General features: G+C 47.1%; 1 protein-coding gene across 1 annotated transcript in view; it reads left to right on the plus strand.

Moving 5' to 3' along the window:
- The window catches only part of robo2 (roundabout, axon guidance receptor, homolog 2 (Drosophila)), a 255,867-nt gene extending 246,252 nt beyond the window's left edge, over positions 1–9,615 (plus strand). Inside the window, 5 exon segments of the mRNA XM_060075994.1 lie at positions 978–1,160; positions 2,315–2,476; positions 2,993–3,262; positions 5,364–5,561; positions 6,160–9,615. Coding sequence (XP_059931977.1) covers positions 978–1,160; positions 2,315–2,476; positions 2,993–3,262; positions 5,364–5,561; positions 6,160–6,161 — 815 coding nt within the window. The 3' untranslated portion in view covers positions 6,162–9,615.
- Positions 9,616–11,110: the final 1,495 nt, after the last annotated feature.

Genomic DNA, 11,110 nt, shown 5'->3' on the forward strand with positions numbered 1-11,110 from the left:
TGTGTTCATTCTTCCTCATCAAAAGAGCAGCGAACTCTGCAGGCTCTGTGTGTGTGTGTGCGTGTGTGTGTGCGTGTGCGTGTGTGTGTGTGTGTGTGTGCCTGCGTGCGTGTGTGCATTGGGGCGTGTGCGCCTGTGTGCACTGCACACATACACCTGCATGCATGTATGAAGTGCACGTGTGCAGCAGATGAAAGAGGGCATGCCAGAACAGAGCAGAAAACTTTGTGAAAAAAATTGGGTCTAAACCTGAAGGAAGAGCTGAGCCCTGGAGGGACATGAGGAGAAAACCATTAATGTCTGGGCCCCTTTGACTTAATCATTCTCACCATTAAAGGATTACAAGACACAAGACACAATGCAGAGAGCTGCAGAGCAGATGTTCAGCACCAGCATATCTTCTTCAGACCTCATTCTTTGAATTTGTCCTCTTTGTGTCTCATTCGATCCGGCAGCTTTGAACATGACATGGTTCCGAATAACGTTTGACCTAATAGGTGCATAATACCCTCACACACGTACATCTAGTTGCACACCTGCACACACACACACACACACACACACACACACACACACACACACACACACACACACACACACACTCGATCACACAAAAACACACATATGCCAACACACACTCAACCAAACTCTCTTAACACAATGGTACATAATATCCGTGCACACACACACACACAAACACACACACCACACACTCAATAAAACAGAATTGCACACATGCAAACATACACTCAACCAAACTCTCTTACCTACCTAACACCTGGACACACACACACACAAACACACACACACTCAAACACACAAATACACACACATGCAAACACACACGACCAAACTCTCAACCAAACACAATGGTGCATAATATCCGTGCACACATACCCACCGAAGACCTGGACACACACACACGCACACACACCCTCCCACCCAGCCGGGCCCTGACGGCTGTGGCTGTTCCCCAGGGTCCATGGTGAACGGCTGGGGCTCTGCGTCGGAGGACGAGCGTAACTTCTCCAGCCACAGGTCCAGCTACGGCAGCTCCTCGGACGGCTCCATCTTCACCCAGTGCAGCTTCGCCCAGGCCCTGGTGGCAGCCGCCGACAAGGCCGGCTACCAGCTGGAGGGCACCAGCCTGAGCAAGCGAGGTGCGAGGCCTAAAACCTAGAACCCTCTCCCCCATGGAGGATGAAGACCTCGCTCTCTGCTCCTCTGATGGCTACTCACTCCTCCACCTCTTCTCCTGCTTGCCTTTTGGCTGTGGGCCCCCTTCTCTCACCCTGAGCGCAGTGCAAACCCCAACCCTCACCGTGGTAGAGCTTCTGCTTCCATGGTGGATGAAGACCTCTGCCGCTCTGCTCTGATCGCTCCTTCTCTGTCGCTCTCTTCTTCTACTTCTTCTGGTCTCCATGGCTGATGGCACTTCTTCTGCTCAGCAGGGCGGTTGTGTTCTCGCTCGCTGCATGCCCATGCTCCGGGTTGCGTCCAGTCCGAGGGGACGGACTGGAGGTTCTTGTCTGAGGGTTCTTGGGCTTCGCTCCCTTCCTCCTGGTTCTCAGCTCTCCGCTGCATCTCTCAACTGCTCTGCAATCTCTGGCTTTCTGTGGTGTTAAAGGAGCAGTGCTTTGGCTAAGACAAGACTCAACCTAGGATCTGTCTCTCAGGCTTTTTACAATGTGCAGCTTTTGATGCCTTAATTTACCTGCCTACCTTTGCCTTAATTTTTCCTGAATGGTGTTTTGTGGGTTTACTTATGAATTGAACTGTCCTTTTTCGGTCTATATGCTCTTTCGCTTTTGCTCCACTTTATCTGACACGTCGTCATCATATCTATAAACCCAAGCCAGGCATCTTACGTGTGTGTGTGTGTGTGTGTGTGTCTCTCCCCTCTCTCCTATTTCTCTCTCTCTCTCTCTCTCTCTCTCTCTCTCTCTCTCTCTCTCTCTCTCTCTCTCTCTCTCCCCGTCTCTGTCTCTGTCTCTGTCTCTGTCTCTGTCTCTGTCTCTCTCTCTCTCTCTCTCTCTCTCTCTCTCTCTCTCTCTCTCTCTCTCTCTCTCTCTCTCTGTCTCTCTCTCTCTCCCTCTCTCTCTCTCTCCCTCCCTCTCCCTCTCTCTCTCTCTCCCTCTGTCTCTGTCTCTGTCTCTCTCTCTCTGTCTCTCTGTCCCTCTCCCTCTCCCTCTCTCTCCCTCTCCCTCTCCCTCTCTCTCCCTCTCCCTCTCCCTCTCCCTCTCTCTCTCTCTCTCTCTCTCTCTCTCTCTCTCTCTCTCTCTCTCTCTCTCCCCCTCCCTCTCTCTCCCTGAAGGTAAAGGCTTACCGTCTCACCGGCCGCGGCCCAGCAGCCCCTTCTCGACAGACGGCAGCACGGTGGGAACACACAGCCTGGGGCACCAGAGGGCCGCACGCCCCACCCGGAAGCCCCGCGCCCAGGGCACGGTGCCCCACCGGAGGGACCCCGCTGCAGACGGTGAGCCCCCCCCCCCCCCCCCCGGGACCCCCGTGATCGAATACCAACAACAACAGCTGCTTGTTGTATTCCAACTCTGTCACAGCGTTGAGAAAGGTTCACAATGCAGACTTTTTGAATGTAGGGTTTATGTTGGATTTCATTGGCGCTGTTGTATTATGGTACGCAAGCTGTGCAGTACGAATGTAACTGTGGACGTAGAGTGTTTGTAGTAGAACTGCCACAAGGTGAATTGTCTGTGCAGCCGTGCACCAAGACAGATTCCTTGTGTGCTGAATTCCCAGTGTGTGAATTCCCTGTGTGCTAAACTCCTAGTGTGTACATTCCCTGTGTGCGTACTCCCTCGGCCGGTAGGCCCATTCTGACCCTGAAAGATAACTACGAGAGCGCACGGCAACCGAAGCCTCAAACAAAGGCCCTCCACTCGGGGGGTTCGGCTGACACCGAGAGACTCGTACCTGTGTGTGACGTCTTCGCCAGCTTACCATCTGCCGTCCTTCTCTCCCCCCTCCTTAGACCTACCTCCTCCGCCGGAGCCCCCTCCCTGCATCCCCCAGGGGCCCGGGCGGATCCAAGGGGCCCGTAGCGTGGGCACCGTGGGCGCCCCCAGCGAGAGGAAGGCCTCGTCCCTGGAGCGCCAGCCCATGTCGGGCCCTCTGGCCGGGCAGGAGGAGCCGAAGGCCCGCTCCACCCTGGACCACCACCACCTCCACCACCGCCAGCCCAGCGACCGGCTGGGAGGCTCCATGGAGCGGGCGGAGGACGGGCGCAGGGGCCTGAAAACAGGTATGGAGGAGGGCGGTGGAGACCTGGTGCAGGGTGGAGGCAGAGCTGTTGGTCGGCTGCTTCATCGCAGGGAGCCTCTTCATCAGAGGGGAAGTGTCTGGATCAACCCGTTCTTTGTTCCTCCTCGAGGTTCCTCAAACCTTGAGAAACATTGAAACCTTGAGTAGCGGGAGACGAGGAAGAGGAGGACTCTCGGACTAGAACAAGGCCGTAGAAAGTCTTGTTATTCGATCTTTGTCTGAGAAAAGCCAGTCCTTGGAAAAAGGCGTAATATTTCACAACAACCTTTTTTTTCCTTTTTTCCGAAGCTAAGGCAAAGAAGCTCAAATGTTGCCAGCTTGGAGCCGTTCCCCGGCCAAGTTCTCACACTGGCTGAAGTGCTAAAAGCTGTTCATGTGGCCGGCACAAATGTGCTAACTTCTGCTAATAGCTTCAAAACAGAAAAATAAAACCAGTCTTCATTTTTACTTTTCCTTATTAGACCGATCCCTTCCTCCCGTTCAAGTCCAAATGTCTGTATTCTATAGAACCAGACCGTGTGCGGTGTCGATACGGACGGGCTGTCAACAACTCGACAGCCGCGTTGCCTCCGCCGGCTCCAAGTGTGTGTTTAGGACGTCTCACTCATCTCTCTAGTGAGGGGAGATAGCGGCCATGCTGAGCCCAGACTCTGCTCCCGTGAACAGATTGCACTGTCTGCCACTCGCTAGGGCTTCCAATAAACCCTGCCCCCACCAACCCCCACCTCCCTACAGCCAATCAGAGCCCGCCCTGCTCCAAGGGAAACAGGAGGCCTGGGCGTCGGAGATACACACTCTTAATCGCCTAAGATTTCCCTTTCTTTCTTCCTTTCTTTCTTTCTCACACAAACAGCCACTCTGAAATCCAAATGCAAACCATGCGGTCCATCTGTGGGCACTGTGTGTGTGTGTGTGTGTGTGTGTGTGTGTGTGTGTGTGTGTGTGTGTGTGTGTGTGTGTGTGCCACTTAGAAAGCCAGCCCCTTGGAGACACTGGGAGAGTGCATGCAAGCAGAGTACATGAAATACATGCACAGCTGAATACATGCATCTTTTTGTGTGTGTGTGTGTGTGTGTGTGTGTGTTTGAAAGCACGCGTGTGTGCGCGTGTGCCGCACATGTCTGCGTGTTTGTGCATGTGTTCTTGTGTCTAAATGTGAGTTTGTGTGTGTGTGTGTGTGTGTGCGCGCGTGTGCATATCTTAGAACGAGTGTGTGAGTGGGCCCATGTGTTATACCAACACATGAGACAGACAGACGCCACCTGAGACAGACAGACAGCCCGGGCAGGTGCATCATCAGCAGAAACACAACAACCAGTCAACTCCCTATGTGGTCCCCCCCCCCCCCACCCAAACACCTCCATCAAGCCTGGTAGCCTGCCGAGCCCCCCCTCCCCCTGCCAGGCAGGAGGGTCTCCGTTGCCGTCATTAGCCTGGACCACATGGGGGCGCTGTGATGAGGACACACTGCTGGGGGTCAGAACCCCCCCCTCCCAGAACCCATACTACTACCCTCTGTTGTCCCTCTCCTCCCCCGTCCCGTCCCCCCGTCCCGGCTGGTGGGGGGGGGGGTCCCATGTGTGAGGCGGCGGGGTCCTCTCGGTGGTGCCCTGGCAGTGGCTGTAGTTGTTGGCAGCGCCGCGATGCAGATGTCGGGTAGGACAGAGGGACAATGGAGGGTCGTCTGGTCGCCGGCCTTCACCGCGACACACCGACCGCCGTCGTCTGAGCAGCAGCTAGGAGGCGCAGAGGAAGGACACACGGCGCCCCGTTCTACGGGTTAACGCCGTGGGGTCAACGTGCAGAGCGTGTTCACATCGAATCAATGAGGTTTCAGACACATGCCGTTAAAAGACTCCTTCCTCGTTATGGCTTTGGTTCGCCCATTGGGGTTCAAGCACAGAGGCTTTTGGCTGCGAATCAGACACCCTTACCGGTTTGTTATCCGCCATAGCTGGGCATTGGGATTGAACCCAGGTCCTTTCAACCGGGAGTCAAACACCGTTAGCTGCCCCCCTCCTGCTTAACATGGTTCAGTTGTCGTCAAAACCTAATCACAACGTGTGCGTGTGTTTTTCCAGAGGAGGGGTGCCTGCCCTACAGTAAGCCGTGCTTCCCTTCCCCGGGGGGTCACAGTTCGTCGTCGGGCACGGCCTCGTCCAAGGGCTCCACGGGGCCGCGGAAGGGGGAGGGCCCCAGGCAGCCACAGCAGTGGACGGCCACGGAGCACGCAGAGTTCCTGGGGGCCAACGGACAGGGCCAGTACTGTGGGGAGTTATGTGAGTGGTGCTCCTTTACTGACTGAATGTCTGTCTGTCTGTCTGTCTGTCTGTCTGTCTGTCTGTCTGCCTGTCTGTCTGTCTGTCTGTCTGCCTGTCTGTCTGTCTGTCTGTCTGTCTGTCTGTCTGTCTGGCTGTCTGGCTGTCTGTCTGTCTGTCTGGCTGTCTGTCTATATATCTGTCTTTCTGTCTATCTTTCTATATAGTACGGTCATCTAGCCATTTATCTATATATATATATATATATATATATATATATAGTATCTATCCATCTATCTATATATATGTATATATAGTCTGTCTGTATCTATCTATCTATCTAGTATGTCTATCTATCAAGTATGTATATATTGTCTTGTCTATCGTTCTGTCTGTATATGTTGGTCTCTCTGACTCTCGCTGTATGTATGTGCAAATAGTCTGTAAGTCTGTACAAATAGACAGAAATAAATACAGATACACCTTCTATCGGTATTTATTTCAGGCAGTGTTATTGTTGCAATGTTTGGAACCAAACGTTGTGTTTGTATTTTGGTCCTTTTGGGTTGGTCTTTTGCCGTGTGCTGAATGTCTATTCCCTCCCGCTCTCCCCTTCCAGAGTGACCAGCCAGGCGGATGTTGTCATCAGAGGGAGAGAGAGAAAGAGACACCTCGTTAGAAGGTACCATGAACTTTGACCGCTCCTGTATCCTCTCACGGAGACGGACTGAGGCAGAGGGCAGGGCGCCAGGTCGCAGAACTGTAAATGCGATGTACAGACGCAGACATACTGTGCATCTCACTGTTTCTGTGCTTCGAGAAAATATTTTCCACCTTCTAACGTTATTGTAATTTTCTTTTTTGTTAAAAAAACAACAAACAAAAGGAGAAAAAAAGTAAAACACAACCTCTATACGAGAAACGGTTAATTTGTTAAAGGAACTGCCCTCAGTGGAAAATAACTGAATTATGTTTCCTGTAAATACGTCCTTTTAATTGTCGTTGCATTGCTATGCAAGCCTATTTCAGTTTGAGTTTTTTATTTTCTATTTACAGGTGCAGTTGGGTTTTATCTGGTTATTTGTATTATATGTGAATTGCGTGGCGATTGTGCCATAAAAAATAATTGTTTTATAATAATCCATTGTTTGTTAATAGGTATCATTTGATTAATGACCATTACTATTGTTATAATTAATTAATTATTGTTTTTGCACTGCAATTCTTGGTGATAAGCACAAAAAACATAAAACTCCTGCTGACATGAAGAACCGGAGATGATATGTGAAGAGGAGTGTTCTGTACTGTAAAGTAAAGAGAGATGAGAATATATACTAATGTACAGAGATATATTAACGGCCCGGGCATTGCTCATGGACAGCAACAGATGGAAAGCTCATGCCCAGAGTTTGGGCCGGTTGGCTTGTATTCAGTAGGTGTGGGCTTACTATAAGGTAGAGATCCTTAAAGATGAGGTTCGTTGCTGATTTATTGTTTCTTTGTTTTTGATAGGCTGGAATTAAATGCACACGGAGGTTCACTGTATTGGGGTGATCTTGTGATTCTCGTTGATTATGTAATTCCTGCAAACCGAGAGAAGGGTTAAAATCGGAGGTATACAAGCAGTCTTCTAATGTTTTTTCTTCAGTCATTGTCTTGTCATTAACGCAGATTTGGGATGGGGGGTTATTGTGATTATTGTCTTTTTTTTCTAACCATGTTTTATTTAATTGTATTCTTTTCCCTCTCATGTGGATGTTTCACCCTGGTTACTTTACTATACGATTGTTGCTTGGCTCCTAACCTATACCTATCCTAACCTAAGGAGCAGCTGAAACTATGGGAGACTGAGAGGAGAAATATGAGATTACAAAATACTGTCCACGACACAACTTATCTGTCCACGACACAACTGCAGTTGGCCTCAAGATGTCTGCCATTTGTTTTGTTTTGGTTGTTGTATGTAAGGGTACCTTAGAGATAATTCTGGAAGAAGTTCCGAAGGAGATAATTTATTGGTTTACATTGGTCCTGTTTTTTGTGGTTTTCATTTTGTGTTATTTCTTTCTCTCAATGTTCAACATTGTTTGCTATTTTGGAGCACTTAATTTGTTTTGGTTTGCAGTTATTTTTCTTAATTCCCTTACTTCGAGAAAAACATTCGGCATACATACCACCAGCCTGGTCGGGTGAACGTGCTGGTATTTTATCATTATTCGATTAAATCAGAAGACTGTGGTGCGGTACCTCAATTCGACTATTAGCACATAGCGGTTGGCCATCTATTCAGCGTCGGCCGACCCTCCGAACTGGAGAAGAGCGAAGGGCAAAGCGAACGAGGCGGGATAGCGTAGCTTTCTGCAGAGACGCCGAAAGCTTCTGAAGCAGACAGGAGCGGTTGTTATGGAGATAAGCCTTGTGGTGGAGCCAGCAGGTCTCACTGCCTCGTCCTCTAAAGCCACAGACAGGAGCCCTCTACTTCCTGTCTCACCCCTTCTCCCCCCCCCTCCCACTGTAAAACACCTCTCTGCCCCCCCCTCCCATTGCCACGTACGATGGATCTCACCCTCTTGTCCGCAATGTTCTAAAAACGGTGTCCCTATTGTGTTTTTTTTTTTTTTTTTGGTTTTGCGTTTAATTTGTTAAAAAAATGCCTTTTATGGACTCAAACACACAAAATCGCTGCTTAAAGTAACATTTTTGGATGAGGAAAATGTCTTCTTTTGTCTTGAAGTGTTTTTGACGGTTGGAAGGACGAAGGTTGTCAATGTCGCTGTTGTACTGTTGGCTTCATCCCCGTCTCATCCCGTCACCAGCCAGAGTTCTGGACATGAGGTGCAAAGAGTATCTCAGGTTATTTTGCATTTTGGTGATGTTTGTATGTGTGTGTGTGTGTGTGTGTGTATGTATATACATATATATATATAAATATCTGTGTATATATCCATATGCTTCTCCTAACTTGGTCACGCCGTTTCAGTTCCATCGCTGAAAACAATCCCCAACTGTCGCGTCCTATACTGTTGTCCACCATTTTGAATTTTGAATTAATTTTTTTATTTTTTATTATTCCCACTATAACGTGCTGGACCATCCAACTTAAAAAACAAGATGTCAGTGACAGAACATACCAAATTAATATTGATATTTCCAGCGTCAAAGGCGTTTTTCGTGTCTCTTTAATACTCATGTTCTCTTTTTTTTTCCTTTTCTTTTGGAATCACAGTGTTGTTGTTTTCGTATTTATTAAAAATGATAATAAAGGTATATTGTGAAATATGCATAAAGATTTGTGGACTATAAAATGTCTTCTTTTTTTTTGTTCCTTGTAAAGAGTGTTATGTGAGTAAAGAGTTGGGGGTCCTGAACGGTGGTCGGCTTGGCGACAGAAAGATTCCATGGTTTTCCAGAAGGTTCCGAGTCACTCTTTGTCATGCATGTTTACCACGCTGCTTCTCTCATGTCAAAACTTAACCGACTAAAAATCCTTCCCGGAACACAAGGAGCAAAAAAATCAAATAAACGCTCACCATTTTTGCTTGTCGAGACAACAGAAAAAAAATGAAACTTTTATTTTGGCAAGGATGGAAAAGTACTTTGGCCTTTCCGCTCTCTCTTTTTCTCTCTCTCTCTCTCTCTCTCTCTCTCTCTCTCTCTCTCTCTCTCTCTCTCTCTCTCTCTCTCTCTCTCTCTCTCTCTCTCTCTCTGTTGTTCCTTTGTTCTCAATATTGTTGGTTCTTTGTAGCCTATCTGTGTGTCGCCTTTTTGCTATAAAAGTGGATTAAAAAAATAAGATAAAAAGTAAAGTTGTTGGGTGACGTCTTTCTGTACAGTGCAGGGACGAGGTGATGGCTCCCTGCTCCTATGCCATTTCTACATACTGCTCTTTTCTTTCTGTAAAGAGAACAACTTTACTGTATTCACTTGCATGTCCTTGTCCAAGAGAAAACGTGGATTGAGAAAATAAACTTTTACAGTGTCATTCCTCATGTCCTGTAAGATAAAGTCATGTTCTTTCTTTTCTTGTACCTGGATCACTATCAAATAAAAAAATATTTTTGAAAAATTAAGAAAACGCCTAATACTCTGTGACTAAAGAATAGGTGTGACTAAAAAAAATCCCTACGTGTTGAGTAAAATCACATCTTTTCTTAGGAGATTGAATTTTACCACAATCATCTCCATTATTGGACGGATAGAGCTCTACAGCACAGCTTATTCAGTTATAATTCAGTGCTCATTGGATTAATAGATAACAAAGTGGAACACTCTGTAAACAGACTTAGCCTGGTCGAGATGTGTGTGTTTGTGTGTGACAACTGTAAACATGCGCGGGTGTATTTGTCAATGTGTGAAATAGTTCCTGACTCAACTGTGCTTTTTATGTCAAATCAATCCCTAGCTCTCTCCTTCTTCTGGAACACTGGCTTCAAACACAAACTATAATCTCCTGATCCCTTTGACAGGCAGCCTGCTTTCATGTGCTTTCACATGAAAGCTGCTGGAAAGTAAGTTGGAAGAAATTGTAAAATATGAAAATGCAGATTAAAAAACAAAACAGTTTGGAACTGGATAAACAGCTTGTATAAATACATGGTTTTCATGTTGTTGGTTGAAAGCTTATTTTCCTAGCTTTTTTTCTTAGAATCCTAGCTTAGCTTTCATTGAATGTTATTTTTACTTTTTAAAGTGGGTATTTTGTCATGCCGTTTCGCATTATGTTACATTGGTAAACTATTTTAAAAGACTTTGTAACATAATTATCAGTGTTGCTGTTTGACATATCTAAGCTAAGCTTAACCTATTGGCATAGGGAGACCCTGATAAATATACGGTAGTAAGCAATTAAGCCATGTTCAAATATTTGAATCGTTTTACTTAACTCCTTCACATGCTCTCTTTCTCATGAAATATATTCCAACAGTTGAGATTATGTTGATTTCCTCTCATTCTTCTCTTTCTGCTTCTCACGGTCCGTTCCTCTTGTCTGCAATTTCCCGCCTTTTCTCCCTCACCTCAGGGACGCGGGAAGTGGGGGTGCTTAGGGTGCTGCAGCACCCCCCCTCCCCTGGCGGCCTCTGGCTGTAACTGCAAGTTAGAAGGCCTTCTGAACAAATAATTTTTTTTGTATAATTTTATCATACAACATGATTTTTCATTAAATTATTGACATCCACCCTTTTTATAATATTTATCATATTATCATTTCAATTTATTTAGAACATTGTCTGAGTAGGCTGACGTAGGCTATGACGCACAACGCAGAACTGTCGATAGCTGAATATCGTACTATGCTGATTTTACTTAAGCATGTTGGTGTTCAACATCTGTTGTAGTGAACATTCTAAAACTGGTGTAAAATGTTGCTGCCAAATGGGAACATAGAACCCTTTTTTAAAAAAAAAGGGTCCTATGTTCCCCGGTCACATACATATCGGGGAACATAGGACCCTTTTTTGGGAAAAGCAGGGAACATAGGACCCTTTTAAAAAAAAAAGGGTCCTATGTTCCCCAGTCTCATACAAAGAGGGGAACATAGGACTCGGGGAACATAGACACGCTCCCCTATA

This window comes from Gadus macrocephalus, chromosome 16, assembly GCF_031168955.1.
Source record: "Gadus macrocephalus chromosome 16, ASM3116895v1".
Classification (NCBI taxonomy): Eukaryota; Metazoa; Chordata; class Actinopteri; order Gadiformes; family Gadidae; genus Gadus; species Gadus macrocephalus.